The 26,483-nt window shown below is 50.8% G+C and overlaps 9 protein-coding genes across 9 annotated transcripts; 2 read left to right on the top strand and 7 right to left on the bottom strand.

The window, feature by feature from the left end:
* Window positions 1-788: 788 nt before the first annotated feature.
* On the top strand, window positions 789-6,527 carry CI109_105015 (uncharacterized protein; the record flags this gene model as incomplete). Its single annotated transcript, XM_032005535.1, has 6 exons — window positions 789-3,985; window positions 4,056-4,171; window positions 4,231-4,798; window positions 4,865-6,155; window positions 6,216-6,352; window positions 6,413-6,527. 6 exons carry the CDS (start codon window positions 789-791, stop codon window positions 6,525-6,527), a joined length of 5,424 nt encoding a protein of 1,807 aa, XP_031860254.1.
* A 388-nt stretch (window positions 6,528-6,915) lies between these two features.
* CI109_105016 (uncharacterized protein) lies at window positions 6,916-8,947 on the bottom strand (the record flags this gene model as incomplete). The annotated part of the gene is made up of 7 exons (XM_032005534.1): window positions 6,916-7,053; window positions 7,151-7,408; window positions 7,532-7,838; window positions 7,916-7,982; window positions 8,076-8,581; window positions 8,662-8,780; window positions 8,873-8,947. 7 exons carry the CDS (start codon window positions 8,945-8,947, stop codon window positions 6,916-6,918), a joined length of 1,470 nt encoding a protein of 489 aa, XP_031860253.1.
* A 539-nt stretch (window positions 8,948-9,486) lies between these two features.
* On the bottom strand, window positions 9,487-10,700 carry CI109_105017 (uncharacterized protein; the record flags this gene model as incomplete). The annotated part of the gene is made up of 5 exons (XM_032005533.1): window positions 9,487-9,618; window positions 9,717-9,809; window positions 9,953-10,118; window positions 10,199-10,350; window positions 10,461-10,700. The coding sequence occupies 5 exons, from the start codon at window positions 10,698-10,700 to the stop codon at window positions 9,487-9,489; spliced, it is 783 nt and encodes a 260-aa protein (XP_031860252.1).
* A 265-nt stretch (window positions 10,701-10,965) lies between these two features.
* CI109_105018 (uncharacterized protein) lies at window positions 10,966-12,587 on the top strand (the record flags this gene model as incomplete). Its single annotated transcript, XM_032005532.1, has 5 exons — window positions 10,966-11,564; window positions 11,621-11,688; window positions 11,745-11,752; window positions 11,911-12,231; window positions 12,390-12,587. The coding sequence occupies 5 exons, from the start codon at window positions 10,966-10,968 to the stop codon at window positions 12,585-12,587; spliced, it is 1,194 nt and encodes a 397-aa protein (XP_031860251.1).
* Window positions 12,588-12,954: 367 nt separating this feature from the next.
* Window positions 12,955-15,145, bottom strand: CI109_105019 (uncharacterized protein; the record flags this gene model as incomplete). The annotated part of the gene is made up of 11 exons (XM_032005531.1): window positions 12,955-13,001; window positions 13,065-13,102; window positions 13,166-13,286; window positions 13,344-13,440; window positions 13,505-13,621; window positions 13,690-13,798; window positions 13,863-14,300; window positions 14,393-14,492; window positions 14,601-14,673; window positions 14,853-14,927; window positions 15,107-15,145. The coding sequence occupies 11 exons, from the start codon at window positions 15,143-15,145 to the stop codon at window positions 12,955-12,957; spliced, it is 1,254 nt and encodes a 417-aa protein (XP_031860250.1).
* A 415-nt stretch (window positions 15,146-15,560) lies between these two features.
* On the bottom strand, window positions 15,561-18,254 carry CI109_105020 (uncharacterized protein; the record flags this gene model as incomplete). The annotated part of the gene is made up of 9 exons (XM_032005530.2): window positions 15,561-15,626; window positions 15,687-15,729; window positions 15,791-15,976; window positions 16,031-16,540; window positions 16,616-16,795; window positions 16,891-17,110; window positions 17,203-17,466; window positions 17,537-17,608; window positions 17,774-18,254. 9 exons carry the CDS (start codon window positions 18,252-18,254, stop codon window positions 15,561-15,563), a joined length of 2,022 nt encoding a protein of 673 aa, XP_031860249.2.
* A 741-nt stretch (window positions 18,255-18,995) lies between these two features.
* CI109_105021 (uncharacterized protein) lies at window positions 18,996-21,945 on the bottom strand (the record flags this gene model as incomplete). Its single annotated transcript, XM_032005529.1, has 3 exons — window positions 18,996-20,405; window positions 20,457-21,716; window positions 21,790-21,945. The coding sequence occupies 3 exons, from the start codon at window positions 21,943-21,945 to the stop codon at window positions 18,996-18,998; spliced, it is 2,826 nt and encodes a 941-aa protein (XP_031860248.1).
* A 455-nt stretch (window positions 21,946-22,400) lies between these two features.
* On the bottom strand, window positions 22,401-22,781 carry CI109_105022 (uncharacterized protein; the record flags this gene model as incomplete). Its single annotated transcript, XM_032005528.1, has 1 exon — window positions 22,401-22,781. The coding sequence occupies one exon, from the start codon at window positions 22,779-22,781 to the stop codon at window positions 22,401-22,403; it is 381 nt and encodes a 126-aa protein (XP_031860247.1).
* A 1,564-nt stretch (window positions 22,782-24,345) lies between these two features.
* Window positions 24,346-26,446, bottom strand: CI109_105023 (uncharacterized protein; the record flags this gene model as incomplete). Its single annotated transcript, XM_065967597.1, has 7 exons — window positions 24,346-24,957; window positions 25,011-25,106; window positions 25,157-25,264; window positions 25,324-25,670; window positions 25,746-25,875; window positions 25,930-26,073; window positions 26,141-26,446. The coding sequence occupies 7 exons, from the start codon at window positions 26,444-26,446 to the stop codon at window positions 24,346-24,348; spliced, it is 1,743 nt and encodes a 580-aa protein (XP_065823669.1).
* Window positions 26,447-26,483: the final 37 nt, after the last annotated feature.

The raw sequence follows: 26,483 nt of genomic DNA on the forward strand, positions 1-26,483 counted from the left end.
AGGAAGACATTACAGTACTACTCGTAAGGAGCAGAGTTCAGAGTTGAGGCGGTGTCCCCATTCCTCTCTCAGTCACCCGTCATTGTTTCCCCTTTGGACCCAAAGTCAATCAATTCCCATTCCCGCCGGTCTTAACGGAAGGTCGATTGTATTGCGAGCAAGATCACCTGGTTTATCTATATCTCTGTCTTAGTTTTGACAAGGAGGGACCTGAATAGATATTGATATTGATAACGGGTGAGTTTGTTGTCGTGTCATTTACCACGTTACCCAGATCCCACTTACTCCATCTCGAACAGAATGGCTAATGTTTAGGGATTAGCTGTACACGAGCAGCGGTCTTGGACGTGACCCGAACCATTTGAGTAAACACCGTATATTAAGGAGAGGCACATCAAACGTCAGTATGTTCACCACATCGAGCTTTTTGCCTGATACTAACTAGATATTATCCTCTTCAAACTTGTTCGCCGGTTCACCTCCCCTTCTGTCACCTTTATCCTCACTCGGTCCTACTCGTCACGCCCTTACGCCCACATCATGATCCCAACACAGTCCGTTTCTCGCTCTTGCGGTTCAGTCGTTACCTGTCGACCCACATGTCGCGCTCTTCTTGAACTTGGTGAGCATTAGCTTTCTCGTTGGTTATTCAATCACGTCTGCATGCTGACCCGCCTTAGACTTCTGCCTGTCGTTTCCAATCCCCCCGGATCTCATAGCAACCACTGCGGCGAGGTGCCTTCATCGTTATCCTGTCACCTACCCCTCCTCCTCTTCCACCCCGCATCATGAATTTCCTCTCCCAAAACGAACAGCAGCAGTTCATGCAGGGAATGGACATGTCGACTGCTTCTCCGATTCCTGGATCTTCTGGTGGTCAAGGTGACCCCGGTCCTTCATCAATGGCCCAGCAGCAGCAGTTGCAACAGCAGCAGCAGCAAAACCAATTCCGACCACAGTTCCAGCAATCGGCGGGTGTCACACCTCAACAGATGGCGATGCTCCAGCAGTTCTCGCAAGCTGCACAAGCGCAAGGAGGACAAGGTCGACAACTTACACCTCAGCAGATGGCGATGGCGATGGCAAGCATGCAAGCTCAGGCGCAAGCACAAGGTGGGAACGTCAATCCGCAGGCGTTGATGGCGGCGATGAGGGCAGGACAGCAACAGGGAATGCAGGGAATGCAGGGGATACCTGGTCAATCGCCTCAACAGCAGGGTCAGCAGCAACAGCAACGGCCTCCCGGTGCTCCCGGTAGTCAAATACCCAATCCTCAGCAGATGAGCCAGTTTCAAGGGGCGAATCCACCACCACAACAACAACAGCAGCAACAGCAACAACACCCGAACCCAGCGCAGGTCGCATTCCAACAACAGCGAATCCAGCAAATTATGCAACAGCAAGGCATGCAAGCCCGTTCCAATCCCGGATCTCCTGTACGACCACCACAACAACAGCTGCAACAACAGTACGGTGCGATGGCGCCACCCCCATTGCCCACACCTGGTGCTCAGCTTCCACAAAACAACATCCCGCAAGGAACCTTGACACCTACTCAGAGTGCCCCAGGTCAACAATATGCTCCGCAACAGATACAGTTGAACCCGGCTCAGCAACAGCTCTTCATGAGTCAGCGGAATACGTTGTTCCAGAATCCACACTTCATGGCGCTCCCTCCTCAGCAGCAGCAACAGTATCTGGCGAATCAGCAAAGCAACTTCCTCAGGATGATAGCTATGCAGACGGGTCAAATGGGACAAAATGGACAAATACCACAACAATCTCCACAACAGATCAATCAGCAGCCACCACCACAACAGATCAACCAGCAGCAGCAACAACAAATACAACAACAGCAAATGCAACAGCTACAACAACAGCAAAATCAGTCCTTCCCGCAACAACCGCCTACTCCCGGTCGACCTGGGTCCTCCCAAGGTGTGAATAATCAAACGGCGGCGAGTCCGAACATTCCTCGACAATCTACTCCTTCTCAGGTCGGAACACCGCAATCGATGCATATGCAAACGCCCCAACATCCCCTCTCTAGTCTTCCCCAACATATGGCGCCACCTCGACCGGCATCAGCGGCTTCTCAACGCGCACCTTCACCTCAGCAAGGAGGACAGGGATTGTCGGGGTCGCCGGCGATGGTGCAACCGATGACAACACCTCCTTCGAACAGCGGCATGTTTTCTCAGGGTACTCCCCATCCTGGAAACATCCCCTCGCCTACTCACTCGAACCACTCCCATCACAGTCACCACCAACACACCCCTCAGTCCCAATCTGTGCAGCAAACTCCTCAATCGGCCTCCCCCGTTCCCGTACGAGCTCAAACGCCTAGTCAGATGCAAAATGCAAACCCTCAACCTGGCCATTCGATGCAACATATCGGTCTCAATGGTCAGCAGTTCCCGATGGGCCAGCAGCAACAGCAGCAGATGCACATGCAGATGCAACAACAACAGCTGCAACAACACCAGCTGCTGCAGATGCAGCAGCAACAGCAACAACAGCAGCAGCAGCAGCAGCAACAAGCACAATTTCAGCAACAAGGACAGCAGCAACAACAGAATCAGTCCCAGCAAGTCCAGACGTCGACACCGCAAACACCGGCACAGATGTTCCAGGAAAGTCAGGTCGATTCTACTTCACATCTGCCTCAACCGGGTCAAGCTCTTTTGCCCGGCATGCAGAGCTACACGCCTCAGCAACAGCAGCAAATGGCTGCGGGCATGAACTTTATTAGCCAAGCTGCTCAAGCGCACCAGACTGGACAACCTGGACAGACTAATGTCCGACCTGGACCGGGACCGGGACCTGGACCTCGACCTCCTAGTGCCTCCCAGATGCCGAATATCACCACCTCTGACTTTCCGTTCGATCCACGATTGCTGCCTCACGTTCAGCACATTAACGATCCGAGATGGCGACAGACAATGCAAGCTCAGAATCCACAATTCATGGCAGCGGTTCAACATGCGGCATCCCTTCTACCGACGACAAAACCAGAGGTCATACATAGGATGAACATGGTTTTACAGCATACCGCCAAGATCCAAGCCGGTGGAGGCGTCGTGCGACCACCACCACCACCAGGTCAGGGTGCATCGGTAAACCCTCAGCTTCAACAACAGCTCGCCCAAGCAAGTATGCCTGGCTTTTCTCCTACAGGTGCCCAAGGCCAACAGCCTCAGCAGGCGGCTCTGAATGCGCTGCAACAACAGCAGCAACGCATGTGGGCGGCCCAACAAGCTCAAGCACAGTCGCAGGCTCAAGCCCAAGCTCAAGGATCTCCGATGTCGGCCTCAACGTCAAGTCCCGCGATTCGACCGCCGCCTCCTCATCTGCCCCCTGCGTCCAACTTGCCTGGCTCGCCGTCGTCACAATCGCCAGACGTATCGCTTGCTCGAAAGACGTCTGGGACAGGTAAAGATAAATCTGTCAGAGATAAAACACCAGCGCAAGCGTCTATGCCTCCGCCGAATTTCATCCCAAGTCATGGTGCACCACCACGACCTCCACCCCATCTTGTCCCGGATCATCTTCCCCCTCCGCCACCCACGAGTTTACCGCACACAGCACCGCCACATGGCCTTCCCGTCAAAGAATGGGAGTCCGTTCTTCGTCTCGACCTGCCCATCACCAAGATCGCTCCGTTACCCATCAACGATATCGATGAATCCGTAGATCCCACATTCAACGGGCAGCTTCATCCAATGAGCGAATCTGAGAAGCAACAAGTGAAGAATTGGTTATCGAAGGATGTGGCATTCGTCGAAGGAGAAAAGATACACTTCCAAAAGAATATCGAGAAGATGAAGAAGTGGGCTGGGGAGAATGATCGAGGTACTCCTTGGTGGATGCTGAGGAAGGGCGAACCCAGCATGATGCCCCCGCAACGGTTGCGGATCCTGTGGCCTGCTGATAAAGATCGAATGAGGGCGCAACGAACCCACAAGGGGAGAAAGCAAGTGAAATTGTGAGTGACGCGTTGCCGATGGAGAGATGACGTGTAAAGGCGGAATACTAATGCACAACTCTCCTTGCAGCTCCCAAGCCGATTTGAAGTCTATGGCGGAAGTCGAAGACCATCTGGTACCTGTGAGACTGGAGTTGGAGCATGATGTACACAAATTGAAGGATACTTTCATGTGGAATTGTTCAGGTGAGTCGAACTCGCATGGTGTGTGAAGGTGGTGTACAGTAGCTAACTTGAGGGTTCAGACACTGTGGTGACCCCCGAACTATTTGCTCAAACTCTTTGCGACGACTTCGGTGTCCCTCATGTCCACTTCGCATCAAGAATAGTGGCTGCCATCAACGAGCGTGTGCGAGAATACCAAGATCAAGTCTTACCTATGTTACAGCAACGCCCTCGTGAGGACACATGCGGAAAGCTCGACCCAGACGGTGATGCAGACACGAAAGCTCTTATTGAAGTCTTCCGTCGTGTCAGGGAGGGCAGCAGCGTAGAAGAGGAGATCAAGACAGACCCCGGAGATCAGGTTGAGGACAACGTCAAAATCGTTACTTTCTATGTCGATGGAGTCAAAGAGGAGTTCCAGGACAGCGGTGTGGTAGAAGTGGAGAAACCGATGACGGTGGAAGAGGCTACGGCTATCTTGCCTGCGCAGGATGCAGCGGAGGAGTTGAGGATCTTGATCAAGGTCGACATCATCATTGGTACTCAAAATCTCACAGACAGCTTTGAATGGGATCTCAACTCGACTGTCACTCCAGAGGAATTTGCTGCGTCTTATGTGACGGAGCTGGGATTGAGTCTGGAGTTTGCGTGAGTGCCAGCGAATCCAAGCACGGAGGTGAAATGAGGAAGGCTGATCTTTACCGAAACCGATAGTACCGCTCTTGCGCATGACATCCACGAGCAGATTCTTGTTCACAAACGGTCCCTCTTCCTCGTCGGGCACACCTTTGGTTCTGGTCTCATCCTGGATGACGAAGTACGCGGCGCTTTCCTCCCTCCTGTGACTACTACCCTGCGCAAGGAAGATATCGCTATGGCTTCTTTCACTCCCATCTTTAACGAGTTGCGAGATGATCAGCTTGCTCTTCTTGAGTTGCAACGAGAGAAGGAGGCGAAGCGCAAGAAGCGAGGTGGACGAGCTAGACGAGGTGTCGTTCTTCCTGAACGGGAGCCGCTCAAGACGCAAAGGACCTTGCTCAACAATCTCGGCGCAAACGGTCTTCCTGCTCTCACCGCCAGCTCCGAGACGACCTTACCTCTCAAAGATGCTCTGCCGGTCAGTCGAAGAAGAGGCGCAGCGATCGCAGCCGAGGCGAATATCAATCTCCTTGCTCAGGATTTGCCTCTTCCAGCACCGCCCTCTCCGCATCACGTCAACATCTCAGCGAGAGGGAAGAGGATCGGACGACCGCCCAAGCATCTTAGTAGAGCTAGTCCTGCATCTTTCAGAGAAAGTTCGGTGGCCAATGGCGATCATCATGTGGGCCACAATGGACTATTGACGCCGTCGATTCCGCCAGCTTTCAAGCGATCGCTACGAGAAGACTCGATGGACGATCTATCTACGAGCGGTACCAACGGACTTATGGCTAGTCCTGCGCCTTCGGCTTCGAGAAAGAGGGGTCATCACAGCCGGGTCCCCGATTCTCCCACTGAGGAAACCCCCGCACCTCTTTCTTCAACAATCCAGCACATGAAATTGGAAGCCGACGGAGGACCTCCATATTCTGGCACGAAGCGAAAGAGTTCAGGGGAAGATGTCAGTCTTGAAAGACCGGGAAAGAGTCTTAAGGAGCAACATCCGTCTTCACAACGTCTACATCTTCATTTCAACAAGGAAAAGTCGGCCTCGAGATCTCGCAGTACGACATCTAGATCAGTCTCTCCTGTCAAATCAGCTACGACGAAGAGAAAAGACGGTCGAGGCTCGGGCAGTGGAAGCGATAGTGAATCTGAATCAGGATCAGGATCAGGATCCGGATCGGATGATTCCGATTCGACTTTTGCTAGTTCATCGAAAAGGGTCAGGAGGAAAAAGGAAGGAAGTGGTAGTGCGAGGTTCCAGACTCCTGCAAGATCGTCAGTCGCTCCGCCCGGTATGGGTCTGGGCAAATCGCCAGGTGGTGTAGGCGTCTCGCCTAATTCCGGAGGCAGGAAAGTCGAGGTGAGTTTGGTGGCTGATCTCTCTTATTGTAACATTACTGATCATTTGGTGTCGTATTAGCTCCCACCATGGGTTTCGAATGCTTTGGCAATTATGAGAGCGAAATATCCTCGTGACTCAATTGCGGTCGTCCAAAAACCAAGACCGGCAGATCAACCTGTAGGACCTGTCGAATGGCGAGCCAAATGTCTAGACTGGTGAGTCGCTCTCCATCGGGCCGTTGACAGACAAGTCGCTGACGTGGTTTGTGGTCGCAGTCCTGGACGTATTTACTCGCTTGGCCCAGGCGAGACGTTGAACAATTTCGAAGTGCATTTGAAGAACAGGGCTCATATCGCTAATAGATTGACGAGGGAAGGAAAGACGTCGTAGAGTTCTTCAGCGTGGGGGGAGGGGGAGGGGCGAATTCGAAGAAGGGAACGAGGAAGTTGAGACCATCATTTGGGATTAGAGATACATATACCGTGCATATATCAACGAACGAAATAAAGGTTTAGGCAAGAGGGTAATTGAGAGAGCTTATTCATATGTATATAATGTTGAGTGTCCTCAACAAGCTGGCAGAAAAACATTTCACGTCTCACTTTTGCCGTCGATACAAAGTACAGAGACCGAGGACGAAACGAGCTGAGCTCGGTCGTGAGTCATACGATGCGATCCGATGCATAATTGTGATGCGAATTGATGTGAACTAACTACTACTTTCATCTGTCTTTAAGAAGCCAGTTACGAACCGCCTCTGATCTACTGTATGTTGGTCTTACATCGCGAGACTCGGACTCATCTCGGCTGACAGATCCATCTCTGTATCGTTGAAACTGAAGGGACGGGTCTGTCCACTATCGACATGACTGTGCAAATCTCCTGGTTTTCGTTTTGTCGCCACCCAAAATGCGGCCTGAATGAATATCAAGGAATCAGTCTGAGCTCCGCTTTCGTACTTGTTCGGCAATGCTACGAAAAGGGGAAGTGGGGGAGTGAGAGCGACAACTCACATTATACTCATGTTTCAACATGCCATCTGGTATACCGGTATATGTCGTCTTTACCATCTTCTCTTCGTGAATGACGAAGCCTACTCTCCTCGCTAATTCTTTCACTTCGTCCAAACTGAGTTCTATACTACCTTCTCCCTTGGGGGAAGTCGTTGGGGAATTTTCGAAATGCCATAGTAAAGGACCGATGTTGATCCATACACCGTCTTCTTCAAGGATGGTATGTATAATACGAAGGTAGTTGAGGACGTTTCGGGCCTACAGGGTCGAGAGTGTCAGCTTGATCAATGCACTAGGAACACCTCTGGAAGGAAGTGCTCTGTCCAGATAAGCAGACAGAGGAATATGTCTGAACTGTTCCGCTGCTCGCTTCAAACTCACACAATCTAAGAAGAAACAAGTGACCACCGCCCCATATCTCCCTTTCTGATCCACCTTGCCCTCTTCCACTCCCGTATCATTATCTTCGTTCGACGACGACGGTGTGATATCCCAACTTTGTGGTCCATAGATCTCCTCGAAGTCACCCGCAACAAGGGAGAAATCGCCACCTTGACCTTGCCCAAGTACGTCGGAAGGACAAACGTCTGGTATTTGGACACGAAGAAGAAGGTTGTGCATCGTCGAGAGGTGGTTGGAGAATGAGTGGAGGTAGGGGTATATTGAGTGCGAGTTTCGATGACTTGTCCTGCGAGGCGGGGCAGCCGGGAGTATGGGATGTTAGCGTCTAAGACATTTGGATGGAGAGAAGATGGTTGTGCTCACCGATTCAGAACCCAGTCCGAGGCAATGAGCATGTAAGAGCTGAATTCGTTACCTTGCGAAGCGAAGCCTATCCACCAAAGCAGAATCCAGTCAGCCAGTCGATACAGACGTTTTCCACGCAGCATTCTTCACTGCGGTACACACAGCACGTAACACTCACCCCTCGCTGCGATCTCCATGGCCAACCTCCCAAGTCCGCAACCCGGAACTAACACCCTCACCTCCCGTCTATCTCTCACTCTCCTTCTCCCCTCTTGCGTTTCGCTCAAGCCCTCGGTCGCACTGGATGGGAAATACCTTTCCAACGCTTCTAGACATGGATCATAACACGCTTCTCTCTCCCTTTGACCTTGAACCGCCCAATCTCTCACGAAACTACGAAGTGTCGATCGGATCTTATCCTGAGCGAGGTCCGATTCCGCCTGCGTTTGAGATCGCTTGTTACGATTACTGTTGTTAGGTGATTGTGGTCTCGAGTGGGAATGGGAATGGGCTTGACCATGTGCCGAATCTGAGTGCGAATGGGTGTGCGAGTGAGGGGATTTAGAACTATCATTTCCATTGCCATTTCCACTGTTATGAGAATGTTCTGGTTCTGATTGATCGGGTTCGAGCATGTCTGCAAAGACCGGTTGAGCTATCAATTCTTCGATGAACTCGGCATTGCTAAGCGTCCAACATTGTTAGCGAGTCTCTCAACGAAAAGCAGACCGTCTATGTCTACAAGTACTACGTCTCGTACTCACCGTCTGATACCCTCATCTACCGCATCCAACTTGTCTCGATATCCTATCAAGTTGAACATCTCCTTTGACTCTTTGGGCAATGAGAGAAAAGCCATTCGTCTAGCATGATTGGCGGACAGCTACCAGTCGTTTACTTATTAGCTATACTATACTATACTATCCTATCCTTCTGAATAGATCGACTATAGGTACTACGTCTTGTGCGACTTACATGATATCGCATGTATCCGTCAAAAGCTCGAATGACAGATCGCCAATGATCTCGTTCTTCCACAGCTGTGCTCATCTTGACTTCTTGTACAAGGAAACCACCTTTGGTCGATCCTTTGGTAATTGATTGCTGGTTAATTCGCAGATTGCTCTGTCTACTCGTACGGTCGAGAGCAAACCTGTATTCTTTAACAACAAGAGAAATAAGAGAAGAATTGGAAGATGATCTCATCACCGTAGACGCGATCTCGTAAAGTCTAAATAAGCGTTTGCTAAGTCCGAAATCGTGGGGCACCGAGGAACGAGTGAGTTCGGCGTACGGCTGAGTTACAGCAACAGCAGCAGCAGCAGCAGCATGCATGATGATGAGCATACATGTGTAAAAATCCCCCATGCCTGCCAGGCGAGGACCTGCACTATGGTTAACGTTGCTCTAAAGGGCTTGTCTGACAATTTTCCCGGAACATTGCCATCACCGTACGGCCTATTATGATCGTCCGAATCACTAGCCCGTTACTTAACAAGTGCACACAGCACGAATTTTCGACAACTTATCATAACGTCTGATCTCTTCATAGTAATACAACAGTCGCAAGGACATACAATCTACTGATCTCAAATACGTCTTTTCAGTCTCATCAAAGTTATACCTTCTCTGCTGTACAGTTCCTTCTCTCCTTCTCTATCGTCTAGGACCATCTCCTGATCAAAGTGTTTTCGGAGCATCGCGAAGAACCGCTTGTCCGCCTACATCGTTCAGAATCACTCGTTAGCCAGGGTGAGCCCATTTTATGATTCGAGCCCAGGTAATAGTCTCGCTGGACTGCCCATGTAGTGTAACTCACCTTTCTTCGTTTCTTCCAGCAGAAGAGAATCTCGATGTCTTTACCGACAGGGGCGAGGTCACAAAGTGTCGTCACGAGCAGAGGGAATGCGGGCTGCATCACTCAAGTCAGCCATCTCAACTTACGCAGGTCATGATCACAATGTCAAATGCAAGGCCCCCAGGCAATGACAAAGGACGGTTTTGCGTTGTCGCAACAATGTTTCAGACCTGGGACGCTCGCTAGATCACACTTACCTCAAAGTATACACAATCTGCAGCCAGGATGATGGAAGCCTCTTCGACAGGTATCGTTTCGTGTATCGGCTCTCCCCAACTGAGCTCGGCGACATGTACGTTATTTTCCCCGTCCAGATCGTCCAGATTCAGCTCGCTGTTGGCCTGCATAAGATCAAGCAGCATCCTACGAAAACAGGAATCAGCACTTCAGCCCGTTACCAGATCCTGTACGAGAAGCTATGAGTTATGGAGAGAAACACTCACTCTTGATCTGTCACCCATACTTGGGAAGTCGGTTCGAGCATCGCTGTTGCGATCCCAACGAGACCTGTGCCCGATCCAAGCTCGATGATCTTCTTCCCTCTAAGCTTTTCGGGGAATGTTGCATGCCTGTGCGCAAGATATCGAGACATTACCTGTGGGTCACAGCGGTCTCCAAGTCAGATTGTGTACGGCCAGGAGTTGATATCGCCCCTAATCAGGTTCACCGTCTACCTCTTGAAATAGGATGATCGTGGTTACTCACCTCGCCAGATCGCCAAGCAATACCCCCACAGCCCGGCCCAGCGTCAACTTTCAATCTGACATCCCTCCCACCCGGCAAGCCAGGGACGATGACTCTTGTCTCCTCCTTCTCGATGGTCGTAGGTGGTCTGCTCGGTGCAAGACCTTCGAACGAGGGTAGAGGCGTAGAAGAGGAAGTGGAGGACGAGAAGGAGCCGGCCCTAGAGTGTATCCTAGATGGACCAGGGGAGGCGATCGCCATTTCTGGCGGGAAGAGGGAGAGGGGAGGGGAGTGGGGATTATAGGATGATATTGACGATACGAGTGGTTAAAAGGAGGTGATGCGTGACGAAACGCTGGACGTGTTTTATTTTGGGTTTTGGCTTGACCAACTTTTGGAATGTTGTTCGTTCGGGTTCCGGAGCCCCACTCACAATGTTGATGTCCACTTTGCCGGATAATGGTATGACTACATGCGAATGCATCATTCCTTTGCTTTCTGTCCTATACCACATCCACAGCGCAACATGACCTCGTCCTACTCCCAAGCCGTACATGGTCTCGCACCTCCCTCACCCGGACATCATCACGACACGACTTCCCAAAGCAATCAACCATCCTCTTCATCCTCATCCACTTCTCCACTCCGCTCACCGCGGCTTCCGCCCTCTCCAATCCTCTTACACCCTCTCCCACCTACCTCTTCGCTCGTGAAAGAGTCTGCTGCTCAATCTGAGCTGGAACTCGATCGACAAACACGTCAAGTGAAAAGAGAACGTGAATTAGCAGAGGCATTACAAGATCAAGCTTGGTCTATAGAACGTTCCATCGTCAGAGAAGAACAAGGTACTTGGTCAAAATCGTTAACAACACATCAAGAGAAGGGGAAATCGAAACAAGACGGAGTAGGAGGAGTCGAAACGAAAGGGTTTGCGAGACCACCTCAGGCTTATGAGTTATATCAGGCGATAGATAAACATGATATTGATTATATCATGAGAGTGAGAGATCATGCTTTCTCATTGTTATTACAGAAGAATGGAGCAGAGTTCCCTATCGTCTATGCGAGTAGGATAGGACCAGGACATAGGGACGTGGTGATTTTACTTGTGGGAGCTTTGTCGAGGTGAGTCTGCATTCGGTCAACAATACCACGAAGAACTGTACCAAACGATATCTTAGATATGTCAACCACCTCGAACCGGAAGACTTTGACAAGAAGGAGACAAAGGATATCCTCAAGGCTTTGCGTGGGTGCCGTGATCAGAGTACTTTGATACCGAACTAACCCAATATGTTGATGCAGGTGCAAATGTGCGTATGATTTCAGACCATGGTGCCACGATGATGATCGATACTGACTCTGTGTCATTCCCCTCCGGTCCATGCTACATCGCTACGCTAACGCCCTGGCTAATATAACCCTCACTGTACTTTCCACCTGCGCCACTTCCTTCCTTGCCCGCTCACAGCTCAAACTGGCAATTGACCACTCACTCCACTCTTCTTCCCCCCATCTCCTCTCATCATATCTCCAAGTCTTGATAATGTCAGAAGGCGACTCCTTCCTCCACAAGACGATTTACGACCTCACTCTGATCCTCCGTGATCCGCACTCCCATCCTGTGCAAGAGGCCGAATCGTTAATCCGACGATTCTGTACGAAAGAATTACGTGGTGTTGCCGGAGGAGTAGGTGAGGTTGAAGAATATGTGGCGAATGCAGCGTTGGATTTGGTCATTATGGCTGTGTGGAGCTTGGCTGCTGGTCAAGTTGGTTTGGATAACCTGCCGGTGAGTGGAAACATTCACTGTATTCGACAAAGGACCGTCAAATGTCCGCAGCTCCGGTTACCATCACGACACGATAGTATTGGGGGACGCTTAGCTTCTTACTTCCCTGTCACATTTGACTATCGCTCACTTTCGTTTGCCTCCTTCTCCCCCCATAGACGCACACATTCGCAAGAGATCTTCGGACGTACCAACTCTTCTCGGAAGCGATGGACGACCATGCCTCCAAGCTACACAAGGTCACTCCTCGAATCAGGAAGATGTTAAAGACGTTACGAGATTTAGCAGGGGAGACGAAGAAAGGTGTCAGAGGGAGATTGAGAGATGTAGCAGGTGTTTTGGATCAGGATGAGTAGACTTCGCAACTCGATAATAATGTTGTTGGTATGTTGTAATCGGACTTCGTTCATGGTGTACCAGTGTCTTTTCAAATATTGTACGTTCCAACTGCATGTCGAGATCACGGCGCGTGCCATTAGTCAGTCCGGCTATAGCAGTTGCAGTGGCCTTGACGATAACCAGCATCAAAATGCACTCTTCCTAGTTGATTGGCTGTTGCAACCTCACAGACGATTCTATTGCTGCATTAACGATGATCAAAAGTCGTAACACTACTCAAATAGACACATTTAAGATCGATATGTTCAACCGATCTCATCTTATCATATCACACTGCTCCGAGATACATGTTTTTGTCCACTCCCATACTCTCATACTGCCTTTCTACTTGGCCATCTCGACAGCCTTGGCGGCAGCCTCGTCCAAACCGTCTACGGGGGTATAGCACATTAGTATCAAGCTTTGGGTTTCTAATTTGGTTGTTTGGTACTCACCGAAGGGGTAGATCTTCAAACCAGACTCCTTGATCATCCTATTAAACGGGTGAAATCGTCAGCCATCACCTTCAATGTATTCAGCGTCGTGCACCACTCACTTCTTAGCCTCCTCCTCCTTGGTACCTTGGAGTCTGACAATGAGGGGGATGGTCAATTGGAGCTCCTTGGTAGCCTTGATGATACCCTCGGCAATAACGTCACATCGCATGATACCACCGACTGTTCCAGCACGCACTGTCAACCATTGATAGCCTGCAAAGGAGGGAAGGCACTCACAGATGTTAACGAAGATGGACTTGACGTCCTTGGAGGTCAAAAGGAGCTCGAAAGCCTTCTTGACAGCATCGGCAGTAGCACCACCACCGACGTCGAGCTATCATCGAGGGGATACATCAGCTTCTCGCGTAAACGTCTAATGTCCGAGTTGGACCACTCACGAAGTTGGCGGGAGATCCACCGTGGAGGGAGAGAACGTCCATGGTAGCCATGGCAAGACCGGCACCGTTGACGAGACAACCGACGTTACCGTCGAGCTTGATGAAGTTGAGGCCGTACTAAGAGCGGAAGCACAAGGATAAGCTCGGCTGAATATCGTGCAGAAAAGAAAGGTTGCTGAACTCACCTCGGCAGCCTCGACCTCCTGAGCGTCCTCCTGAGTGGTGTCTCGGAGCTTGAAGACGTCCTTCTGACGGAAATCGGCGTTGTCGTCGAAACCGAACTTGGCGTCCATGCTGGGGTAAAGTGTCAGCAGTGGATCACTGCAATTGCGATGTAGGCGTTGTCTGTTTGACTCACCACAAGACCTGACCATCGCTCAACTCTGCCAAGGGGTTGATCTCAATCTGCGTTGCGTCCTTCTCCTTGAAGATGGTGTAAAGTTTCTCAAAGACATCGGCCGCATTTTCTTGACTCTCAGGCTTGAAGCCCAACTTCTTTGCCAATTCCAATCCTTGTTCTTTGCTAATACCGTTATCGAAATCGAGAGGAGTGGTGATGATAGCTTCGGGGGTATCGTGTGCGACATCCTCAATGTTCATACCTCCCTGAGAAGAGGTGACAAGAACGGGACCACCGGAAGATCGGTCGTTGAGGACCGCAGCGTAGTATTCCTTTTGAGGAGGTAATCGCTCAGCAAGCATGACGGCGTTACAGATTCGTCCAGCGGCACCAGTTTGCTTGGTGATGAGCTTGTGACCCAACATCTTCTCGGCGTACTCCTTGGCCTGAGAGGGACTGCAAGTGGGAAATCGATATCAGCTTCACTTCTTCATACTAGTTTCCAGCCAAAAGCAAAGGGTAGATTGCTTGAGCCTCCTGCTACTCACGAGTCAACCATCTGAACACCACCTTGGAAACCAGAGTCAAAGTGTCCCTTTCCTCGACCACCAGCCAACACCTGAGCCTTGATCACGAGCTCATCCTTGCCTGCGAGGTGGAGGGGTAGATTCTGTCAGCCAACAGGTCTCGCTAAACAGGATGCGCGTCGCGCAAGTCCACATATAGCGAACAAGGGGATGATGAAAGTCTACTCACCAAAGCTCTTGGCAACGGACTCGGCCTCAGAGGCAGAGAAAGCGGGCAAAGCCTTGGGAGTGGGGATACCGTACTACTCGTTCACAAGTGGATAAGCGAGTCAAAGTTGAGCAGATCGTGTTAGTGGAGAATCGAGTGGGATATACGTGACGAATGATACAGAAATCGTTAGCTCAGTTCAACTACTTGGCGTTGGATTCGGCAGTCGATATGGAGTTATGGATGGAGGAAGGAAGATAGGATACAACGTACAGAGTTGAGGAGTTGGACGGATTGGTACTCGTGGATTGAGAGGTTCCTCTTTTGCTGGTTGACCGCCTTGAGGGGCTACGAATTAACATGTAGATGAATTAGCAGCGTCATTGTTATTGTATTGTCACTACGCTCTGGAGAACATGCTGCCAATCATTCCATGACGAGCAGGGACTGATCCTCTTCCCGTCACAAAATATCTCAAAGATCCGCGCCAGGAGCCTGGAAGAACCAAAAAGGAAGATGAAACTCACTCGGACGGCTGTTCGTGCTGCTCTGAATCCTCTGATCATCTTGTTTGTCTGTGAGAGTGTGTGAGATTAGGTTAGATGAGAGTAGTGACTATGTACAGGTCACTTGAATAGACGGTACAACAACCTTGGTCCTTCGCTAAGTGAGTGTTGATGGGATACAGTTGCAGTTATCCGACAAGTGCCATTCCCGAAATATCGCCGACCAACGCCGCGGCAATGCCACAATCTCTCTTAACCTCATCATCATCTACGGTGCACAACGATGTAAATCGCAAGAGCATGCAACAAATATGCATCCCATCACAATTCAAAGCATGGGGTATCTCCCTAATGTATGTATATATGTAGATTGGCTCTCCCCTCATCGCAATCTGGGTCTACTAATTCGTCTATGTAGAGAAGCTATCAGACAAAGAAACATCAGCAGCAGCTCTCACAGATCATAACAGATCACTCACATTCCGAGAATCTTGAAAGGCGGTGAGGTGCCTCCCGCTTCGCCTTGCAACATACATTCGACCTAATCACAAGCAATCATTAGTCTCCATTGTCTCAATTATGCACAAGATGTTAGACTCACGAAATGTGAACCTCTGGAAACTCCACGATCAATCATGACCAGCCTGCGTAACAAGATAATATCAGCTTCGAGTTCTGTCCGGCAGGTGACCGAATCACACTCACGTAGCGATGACATCCTCGACTTCTGCAGTACCCGCCAACTCCTTGGAGCCTCCAACGTTGTCGTCTACCCAACACTTGACCGAACCGAGCGGTTTGTCTGGTGGAGACTGTAGGAAGTAGATTCCCACGTCACCCGCTCCCAGCTTGAGGGGAATACGGAGTCGCGCAGTGGGTTGTTCAGCATACCTGCAACACGGAACGGTCAGCAAAACCGTATATCTAACAGAATCGATGACCTACCAATAATGTCTGTCCTCGTGTATTGCTCCCTTTGGAGGGTGGTATGTGTGCCATCCACTTCCATAGAACAAACTAGGTGGCAAGGGGTTGATCAAATCACTAGCGGCAACACAGAAAGGCTCAATCTCTCTGAAATGCTCCACGTCGTGGGGTCGATCGTTCAATCTCATTAGAGGCACTCTCAACCCCAGGTATCGATCGGAAAGGGAGGATCCGGCTGAAGAACCATCACCAGGAGATTGTCCAGGCATGCCCTTTCTTAGACCGACTCCACCGAGGAGAGATGGCCCAGTAGCCGTAGAGTCGCCTTCGGTACCGAGGTTGGGTACGTCGAATGCGTGACCGTTTATAGCAGACCATCCTGCGCAGATCTGTGACATGATGTAGGAGATCAGGACGTCCGCAATCAAATCGTGACCGTTCGAGTTGGCGTGGTTCGGATCGGAATAGAACGCGGAACGAGCTTGATCAGGGGTCTGGAGGTATTGTTCGTACAGAACGCCCTTCGCGCTGTGGGCGGTTCGACAGACATCAGTGGAGTCCAGATATATTCATCGGGAATGTGTTTGGTACGAGTAAACTCACCTGACATGGGGCACATCGTAGAATTGTGCGACGACGTTATGGAGCAGCTCAGGACCGGCGAAACCGTTCTGAGCCTGGACCTGAGGACTGAAGTGACCAAGGATAATGACACCTGGCATCTCCGGTCTGACCAAGACGGATCGGACAAGAAGCTCGAAATGTTGAAGCCACTCGGGGTCACTACGGGGCTGACTGTCAGCGTTCGCCCACTAAATTCTCTTCCCAGGTGTATTTGCCAGAGCATATGGGTTGTTCAGGAATGGATTACTACTCACTTGGGATCAGCTGCATCAAACTCGAGAATCACCAAGTCGGTCTTATCAGGCAAATGATGACTGTTGCAATAAGCATAGTATGCCGAGTCGGTCTTTCTTGTCGCTCCGTTTGTCAACTCGTTGGCCGGATGAGGGAAAACGCTGTTCCACCAATCAAAGAACTTGTGAGGGTAACACTTCTCGTGAACTGGGTCGTCGCCCGCGCCGGTGCACGCGGAGACTGCAGGAGAATAAATATTACACATCAGTAAAGAGCTCGAAATTGATCTAGGTGTCTTTATGGGTTAAGCGGTGAAAGATAGGAACACTCACCTGATCCACCCAAAACACTCATGGTGATAGGAGCTCCGCTCATAGCCTTCTGCAAGACCCTCTGCACTCTCGCGCCTGTCCCGGTGTGCAATCGACTCTTCAACAATTCCAGCTGCCCTCTTCTAGCAGCGACAGCATCACCCGGTCCGAATACTGGACAGAACTCGAATGGGGCAGGGTTGGCAATGGAGTTGTTGAGGTAGTCTCGAGGAATGAGGTTGGCGGTTTCGGTTGTATGATGGTGGGGCGTGGACGAGGAAGAGGCTGAGGGGCCAGTCAGCTAAAGTTCGCTTTTACAGTGAACATAGCCTTGACAGTTAATGGCTGGACTTACAGAATAGGAGCTTGATGAGGAGGATGAAGCCGATAACTCCAGTGATGGCTGCCCAACCGCGTTGACTCATGCCTAGAAGGAGTGAGATCGTCAGTATAAACGGCAACGTCTCGTCTGTTATCATTTATCACTCTGTGCGTAGTCCTCCCTCTCGGAGAAACACCGCGTATTCCTTGCAGAGTTCTGCGCCGGACGATCCGCGCAACGCTTGTCATACAGAGAGGACCACGGGCTCACCTAATCTACTTCCCTTCCCTCTACTTCCCCTGCCCATCAAACCTCCTAAATTCAAATTTAATCCCAACTTCCCTCTTCTACTTTGTAACCCCCCACCGCCCGTGAGGGGCTGTTTCTTCTCGCTCGAAGAGGCGAGTGTACCTGCGCTCATCCTTCTTTGTGCACTTACACCGCCTAATTCACTCCCAGTTGCAATTTTCACTCCTTCACCTTCTACACCGTTACCGTTCGCGACTAGTGTTGATGACGTTGCGTCGCCGAAGTATCCTGGTTCAAGGGAAGGAGGTGATCCACCTGGACTAGTGCCACCACCACCGATACCGATTGAGGACGAAGGGGTGTTTCCAACGTTGGGATTCGTGTGGATTCGAGAAGGATAATGTGACATTGGGGTATCGGGTTCCATAGTGCCGTTGTTGCTATTGTTGGAGTTGTTGGAGTTGGAGTTTGAATTGGGATGGGTAGTTCGAGGTCGGAGCATTGCTGAAACAAACCCTTTTACTCGACGAGTTTGATGTATATCAACGTTTCAGAACCCCGAGGTATAGATATGGAGTAGATCCAGTAGTAAGCACTCTACGATGTGGGACGAGACCCGATAGTGAGTGGTGCCAAGCTTTGACTGGGACTGCGAAGATAGTGATGAGCATATCATTCACGTGGATGGTCGCGCAGCACACATGGACAACACGCCGGCTGAAGAAAGCTAACTCACCTGTGTTGTACGCTTGAGCACTAATTCTTCTTGCACGACACTACCTCTGTTCCTCAATCGTGTTTGCAAAGGAGGATGACCTGTATCGTTGGGTACCCAATGTGTAATGTCCCAATAGTTGCAGCTATCTCCATTCGATGTTCAGGACGCGTTTTGCTGTTCAACCACTTTACTTGGATGAGGCGCTTTTTGGGCGAACTGCTACTACCACGCAGCTTCAGACCCTGAGATCCAAGTGGCATTTGTATATCTGCCCATTGTTACGTAATTCAGACTAATTCATACATTTCCTTGCATTCTACCAACCAAATCACTCGGCCATTCGCTACTTCTCCACTTTCTGTATATACAAGGAAGAGACACAGTCACTCAAAGGAAGGAAAGAAGAAAACATCGATCCGATCGAAAGAAGTTTAGCCAAAGATAGACCACCTAACGTGTTTTCATTTCTACTTTCCCATGTCCAAGTCAAAGATTTACAACGATCAACTGACCAACCACCACCACCTAATGGAACAACTTCTTCTTGGGCTTCTCCTCGGGGACGACCTTGATATGACTATGAGTCGAAGGTCTTCCAGGGCGATGACTACAGCAATCGATAGCCTTGACCCATTCGTCACCGTCATCCTCCTCATCTCCGGACAACCCGGTAATCTCCTTGGGAGGAGCGGAAATGGAACCGCTGCACTCGGGTGATCCACAAGAACACATCATGTCGTCTTTGCCCATTCCAACCAGGAGATCGGAGAGCGTACATCGGATGGATGGCTCGACCGTCAACATTCGCATGATTGCCGATCGAGATTCTCGAGGTAAGAGTCGGAAGATCGATTCAGCTCCACCAGTCTGGAAGGTTCGCGTCGATGAAATGGATGCGGCACGTTCTCGTCTAGCCTGTGCTTCCGCTCTCGATGCATTGTTGCTGGAAGAAGGCGGGAAGTTCATCTGTCGATGCTCGACAGCAGGTGTAGCCGGTTGTGAAGTAGGACTCGACACAGCCCTGTTTCGACCTCTATGCTCTTCAGGCGCGTGCAGTCTTGGGGTTTCGGTAGAAGTGAGCGGCATTGGTAGAGTTCCTTGTCGCTTGGGAGGGGGACCGGTCAAACCTTGCGTAGCGTATCGCGAGGCGGGGACGCTAACGACAGAGTCGCTTCGGCGGGGGAAGTGCTTGTCGCTAGGATCCTTGTGCTCCTCACTACCATCTTCTCGGATGTGAAGGTGAGCCAAAGACTGGCTGTTGGTCTCACCCGAAGACGAGCTGGCTCTTGACTCCTCTCGGCCAACCTGGGAGGTTGATTCCGGACTAACTCTCGCGTCAACTGCGGTACTAGTGGTGGAAGTCACAGAAGTCGATCGGAAAGGTAACGAGCTTGATCCATCTGCCAACAAGGCGTGAGGGCCCCCCGTCTTGTTTTGGATGCCTTCCTGACCATTGATCATTGAAGGTGCCGGTGTAGGTACTGGCGGCTTCGTACAAAGCTCAGGGTGTGTGTTCACATACAACCTGTAACTCATATCCGTCTTGTAGTCGGGAATCTTCCAGGGGAATCGTCGTAGAATCATGCACATGAAGATAATAGCGACGGACCAGACATCGGTCAAACGAGGATCGTACGATTCCTTACTGAGCACTTCCGGAGCGAGATAAGGGTCCGAGCCGACGACCCCCGAAGCGGGTATCTGATGCTTGCCGGGGTAGTGGAAGACAGTGGCAGTACCGAAATCGATGAGTTTGACAATGTTGTCGGATGTCATAACACAGTTGTCCAATTTGAGATCTCGGTGCGCCAAACCCATGGAGTGTAGATAGTTGACACCGTCGATGATCTGTCGGAACACACAGTAGATCTCGGGTCGAGCCATTTTGCCGGACATGACGACGGAGAAGAGGTCGTAAGGGGCATATTCCATAATCTGCGGATTCGTTAGCCTGGTCACTAGATGGTTGCTGCCAGAAACACTCACTTCGTAGAAATGACCGTGGTCGTTTACGATATCAACCGTCTCAATAACGTTGATATGCCTCAAGGTCACACCGACACAGAACTCTGCCGTTACCTTCCTCTGATACTCCTTCTCCGATTCTCCCTGTCTTCGTGGCCTGAACTCCTTGACTGCATAGGTAGACCCGCCGGTCTTCGTACTGGCCTTGATCAGTCTGACCGTACCTCCAGCACCGGATCCAAGAACCTTACCCCACTTGCCGTACTTCTTTGACAGGTGAGCATGGGTTGCCTCATGAAGCGACGGATGCGTAAGGGCGACAACAGGGTGAGGGACACCAGGGTACTCATTGGCGTTCTTCGGCGTGGCGATGCCGGGTGTGCCGGCAGGAGTGATTGAGGGCGAACCGCCCGCAGATGGAGGTTGAGAGATAGGTGGGGGAGGATGAGCGGTGTGATGATCGATCTCGCTCATGTGCAGAGTATTGGTTCGGCTAGGAGCAGCACTGGACGCCACCGACTCTGTAGGCGTCTTCCCGTCCTTCTTTGACTTCTTGTGCTGCTTGTCGTCCTTGTGATGACCGAAGAAGCTTGCCAAACTGGAGTGGGATTTTTCTCCTTCGTTATCTCGGTGATGGTGACGCATGAATCCCATAAGATGGGTGGAATGAGCGCCGTGATCCTTGTGATCCTTGTGGGCGGTGGGATAATCCGGAGCACGGGCAGGCGCTGGTGTTGTGTGGCCAGTGGTAGCGCCGTTGCCAGCAGTAGAACCAAGACCGTGGAATCCACTGCCTCGGCGTTGCATAGCGGGCGTGGCCGCGCCAGCGGTGGGCGAGCCAGGCGTTGAGGGAGCTGGGGTCTCGTTCATGTGCTGATGGAGAGCGTGAGCAGCGACCGATCCTGGCTCAGCATGTTTGTGCTTGTGATCATTATGGCCGATGTGGTGGTTGAGGAATCGTCGTAGATCGTGCAGTGGTCCAACGTGATGCTTGACGTGTCTGGTTGCTGTCGGTGAAGTATGGGGACTGGAAGGTGCTGTTTGAGAGATCTGCGCTCGTCTCTCCGGCGCTATATTGTTGTCTCGTTGTGCGGCAGGAAGAGATGGCGCTGGCGACGCTGGAGCATTCGCGGGAGGGGTAGCGGGTGTGAACGACAGGTTGGATGGAATGGGAGGTCGGTGCTGGGCACCGTGATGAGCGTTGTAGAACTGTTCGGGATCGAAAGCGAGGTGACCAGCGGGTGAAACAGCTCGACTCTGGTCTTTGCTGGGTGGGCCAAGCTACAGGAATGGGAGGGGTCAGCTCGTGTTCTCCCTTGTGTCATCCAGAAAAGTATCGCCAAGGAATGCGCACGAATGGGAGAGGAGGAACAGGCGGGGCGTCCCATTGTGTGATGTCGAAATGTGAAGGACGCTTGCTTTTGCGTCCATTCCAAGAGAGGAATTTGCCATAGCTGGGACGCTTGACAGATTTGGGTGTAGGTGGACAAGCGATGATTTCCGCTGCCATAATGCGAAGTGATCAAGCAATTGGAGTGCACCGGTACTCAGAGAGACGAAGAGGGAGGGGGTATAATAACGGGAAACATCATCGAAGACCGCGATCAGATGTGGAGGGGTGAAAACAAAGGCGACCAGAACGAGGCTAGTCTCATTGGCCCATGCCAAGAGCCAAGAGATTTTATGGTCTCGAGGCTGAAGATGGAACCGAGTATAGAGGTAAAACGAGGACAACAAAGGTCGAAGCGATGCCTAGAAGGCCATTTCCATCTATCATCCTCGCATAAGGGAAGGAGGGTTTCTTTACACTTCTCCACCACTGGTCAAGCTGTAGCACAATCGCGATACGAGCCGCAGCCAATAGCGATGACAAAGCATGAAGCGAAGCGGATAGGACCAACAAAACAGGCAAAAGGAGTTCTCGAAACGACACGAGGATTGACAACACGCTCCACTAATGAAGGATTAGGAGTCGAAACTCACTGTATCTGGATCATGCCAAAAACCACCTCTACTGGGAACCTTTGTGAGATCCGCTCCATGTTGAGGATGATATACCGCTCCGGTGTTTCTTCCTCTTCCTCCTTCTGCGTCAAGAGTGTATTGTTTATCTAGGACCATATCACTCCCTCTTCGACTCAACGGTGCGCTGTTGGGTTCGCTACCCATGGGCGTGTTACTGCTCATTGGTGTCCCGCTGATTGGAGTGAGATGTTCAGGTGAGGGGAGACCATCGTGCGCTGTGAAGATCTCCTGACCATGTGCGGTGACAAGTGAGAGTCGACGACGCCCACTATCTGAAAAATCGATAGAGGTGAGTGGGATAGCCGGGCTTGACGAAAGCATCTTGGACAGTTGTTGGTGTCAGTGTCGGTTACGAGTGGAGACGTAGTTGAAGGGCGGTTTGTGGGTTCTTTTTGGCTTCGCTATCGCTAGCTGAGTCAAGTTGGATGGATAGCTGATGAATAGTTTGGCGTCTATCTACTCATCTGAACGTATGTTGTGTGGTATATTTGCAGATGGATTGATGTGATGTTGTCGTGTCGTCGTTAATGTCGGGACAACGGGGAGGTAGAAGATGACCGTTTACGAACGCGGGAGAATTGCGTCTATAAGGCGACTTGGCCGAAGCGACGAGGGTTGTGATCCGTTTTCTAATCTGTCGTTGAAAGGGCGACAGTGGTATGAGGTTGCACAGAGGATTGGTTATGCTACAGTTGTGATTTTGTGTAGTGATGGGGATATGGATTGTCGATGGAAATAGAACTGGTGAGAGAGAACGGGAAAGGATAAGAAACCGCCGCGAGATGGGATGGGTATTGGTGTGTGAGTCAATGACCGACCGATGATGATTAGTGATTGATGATGATGCGCTCCGCTTTTCCGGGATTACAAAGACGATTCTTCTACTTGTCTCGGCTGTTTTCTTTACAGCTAAAACAAGCTGACGAAGATTCTCAGTGTTGGTTGAGGAGGAAAGGGCTGATATTGCAGTGTGGTGCAATGTAATAATGGACCAGCGTCAAGATGCATGCCAAGTGTAATACCAACTAATGTGAATCCACCCGCTACACCGTCGGTCAGGTTCGGGGATTTGGTGGGGAAGGGGAGAAGGGGGGAGGGAAACGTACATACTCTGGTGCAGCTGCACACAGGTTGAATATGATTCGTCGCTCAGGTTTACGATATAGCTACCACTACCAGTCATGCATTTTTGTGCTGTATCATGTGTTTCTATTATGTTACCTTTTACCGCCCAGCCTTTTCTATCCCCTCATCCTCGCTTAATACGATTTGCTAATCCTGCTAATCGAATCGAATTCATCTCGGCATCGGCCTGGAGGGAACGAAAGGGGAATCGCTTGCAGATGTCGGGTATCACCGAGATTAATTTCACCTGTAGGATCATTGCTGGTTAGCTTCTTTTTTGGTATTTATGCATCGATGCATTTCCTTCGCGCAACTCGATACGGGGGGTAAATCCCACAGCCCTCGGTTGTGGTTCGCTGTCGTTCAACAGGTCATGGTGCACAGCCGGTAGAGAAGACGCATACTTGTCCAGAGGCTTCAACGAGGAGGATCAGAGGCGGTGACGTCAGCCCCGTCCGCGACCCACTTGACCCAAGCTTCTGCCACATGGCTCTTCACTCGGCACTCGGCACTCGGTCCGCTCATGGAACGAAAACCGTACCGGCGGATACAAACGGCCGAAATTAGATTACCGCCCGTGCTGTGGCACTGCGGCTGTGGCATGGACCGTGATCGCGACACAAGGACACGCAAACCAACACTTTGATCAAGTTGCGATTGCATAGATGAGGAATACCGTGTTGCATTATAAAGATTGATTGTATTACATCCACTGCTTCATCATGTCATATCCCCATTTCCAAGATATGACATCCTCGTTTCACCGTCTCTCTGCGTAATCCCAATTTGGATCAGCTTCGCTCTTTGTTGTCAAGCCAAACGATCCTCCTAACTCACTACCGCAAACTTTGATCAAAGCGTGTCTCAAGCCCTGACCAGCCTTCTCGACCTCTTTCTTCGAGAAAGCACCAGAGATACAGATCTTGAGACTGGGCTCAGGCTCAAAGATCTCTTGACCTCTCAATCGCCTCGCACGAGTGATTAAGAGACTAGATGTTGCCATCGCCTCGTCAACCACCTCTTGTAATAATCTCTCCTCTTCCTCTAGCGTTGGGGGCGGGTTGAGAAGGAATATGTGGATGAGACCTGAGGCTGGGTGAGACGGGATAGAAATGATCGCATCTTTGTTCTGGACAGGCGGAGGCGGCATGAGTGTAGAGGCGCTAGGGACCGTACCGTCAGAAGACGTTGGCGGAGTTTGGGTGTAGACCGGCTCCAACTTTGATAGTTGTTGACGGAAGATCTGGACGTTGGCTTGAAGGGACGACATCAGGGCTGGCTGATAGGTCAGGGCTTCGATGGCGGCCGAAGCTGTCGTCGCAAGCATGGCCGGAAGTGATGCAGAGAAGACGGACGCGGACGAGTTGATACGCTACACATGGTGGTCAATATAGAACAGTATCTGACGTTGCACGGCCAACCTACCTGATGCGAGCAAACAACCTTTGAGCCGGCACAGAAACCACCACCGGTAGAGAGACCAGTGGCCATTGAGCCAAGAAGGATATCAACCTCAGACGCCTGGTGTGTATATCATCAGCTTTGCTACCGGTCGTGAACGGTAGACCCACAGGAATGCCGTAGTATTCTGAAAGACCCCGACCGTGCTGACCAATCATACCGAATGACATGCACTCGTCCAGGATGAGACGGTACTTGTACTTCTTCTTGAGCTCGAGCTGTTATTGACAATCAGCATTATCCCCGATATTCGCTCTTAACCGTAGTGTCTACTCACCACCTTGGGAAGATCCAACATCATACCATCATTCTCGAAGATACCCTCAGCGACGATAAACTTCTTTGTCAATTTCCCTCCCTTCCTCTTCCTTTCCCTCTCAACATTCTGCAAAACCCTTTCAAGGTCTTTCATGTCGCCATGCGCATACCATTTGATCTGACTTCGAGAGATCTGAAGTCCCTTGTGAATAGCAAAGTTGACACCGCGGTCGGCAACGATGATATCGCCTCGCTTGGCGAAAGCGGGGATGACAGATGAGACGAGGGCAAAGGTTTGAGCGTAGATGATGGCAGCTTCAGTGTTGAGGAAGCTGGCGAGATCCTCTTCCAGCTTGGTGTGGACATCTGCAGTAGAGGCACACGAGATATATGATCAGCCAGGCACAAAGTTGGGAGTGAGATAAGGTGAGAGGGGCTCACCGATCGTCCCGTAAAAACCTGAAGGTCCACAAGTTCCAACACCGTACTCCCTCAACGTATCGATAGCAATCTCCTTCATCTTGTCACTTTCGACAAAGCCAGACCAGTTAGGGATCGCCATGTTCATGAGCTGAAGACGATGTCATCAGCTAATGATCGAGGAGTACGCGCAAGATATACATACTGTCTTGCCATGAGGGGAAGTCTTGACTTTGGTACCGTTTGGTCCATGGATGACAGGTACACTCTGAAGTGTGAATGTGTCGGCGGCGGAGGGGGCATCGACAAGGGGTTGAGGAGTAAAGTCATCGACAAGTTCATCGATTTCCTACACAATCACGTCAATACACTGAACACGTCGAGGTTGCACGAAGCCCAAGCGCATGATGACTAACCTTTTCTGTCAACTTGACAAAGTTCTTTCCTTCACCTTCACCCCTCGTCCTACCCATCAAGATCGTCCTCAACGCAAACGCGACGAGCAAAACCTCCAACGCGCTTCGCCAAGGATCATTCTGATAACTCGATCGGATATATCGTAACAAGATAGGAGATCCGGGTATGTGATGAAATAGGTTCTGACAGGTGATCCATACCGATGACAAGAATGTCAGTAACGGGATCAGAGGTGCTGGGATCTCTGCGAATTGAGGGATGGGCGACGATGCCAGCGTCTGAACGGGTGGGGAATATGAGGCCATTGTGTGGGAATGTGGGAATCTGTCAACGATGCGAATA

This window comes from Kwoniella shandongensis, chromosome 9 (genome assembly GCF_008629635.2).
Source record: "Kwoniella shandongensis chromosome 9, complete sequence".
NCBI classification, from domain to species: Eukaryota; Fungi; Basidiomycota; class Tremellomycetes; order Tremellales; family Cryptococcaceae; genus Kwoniella; species Kwoniella shandongensis.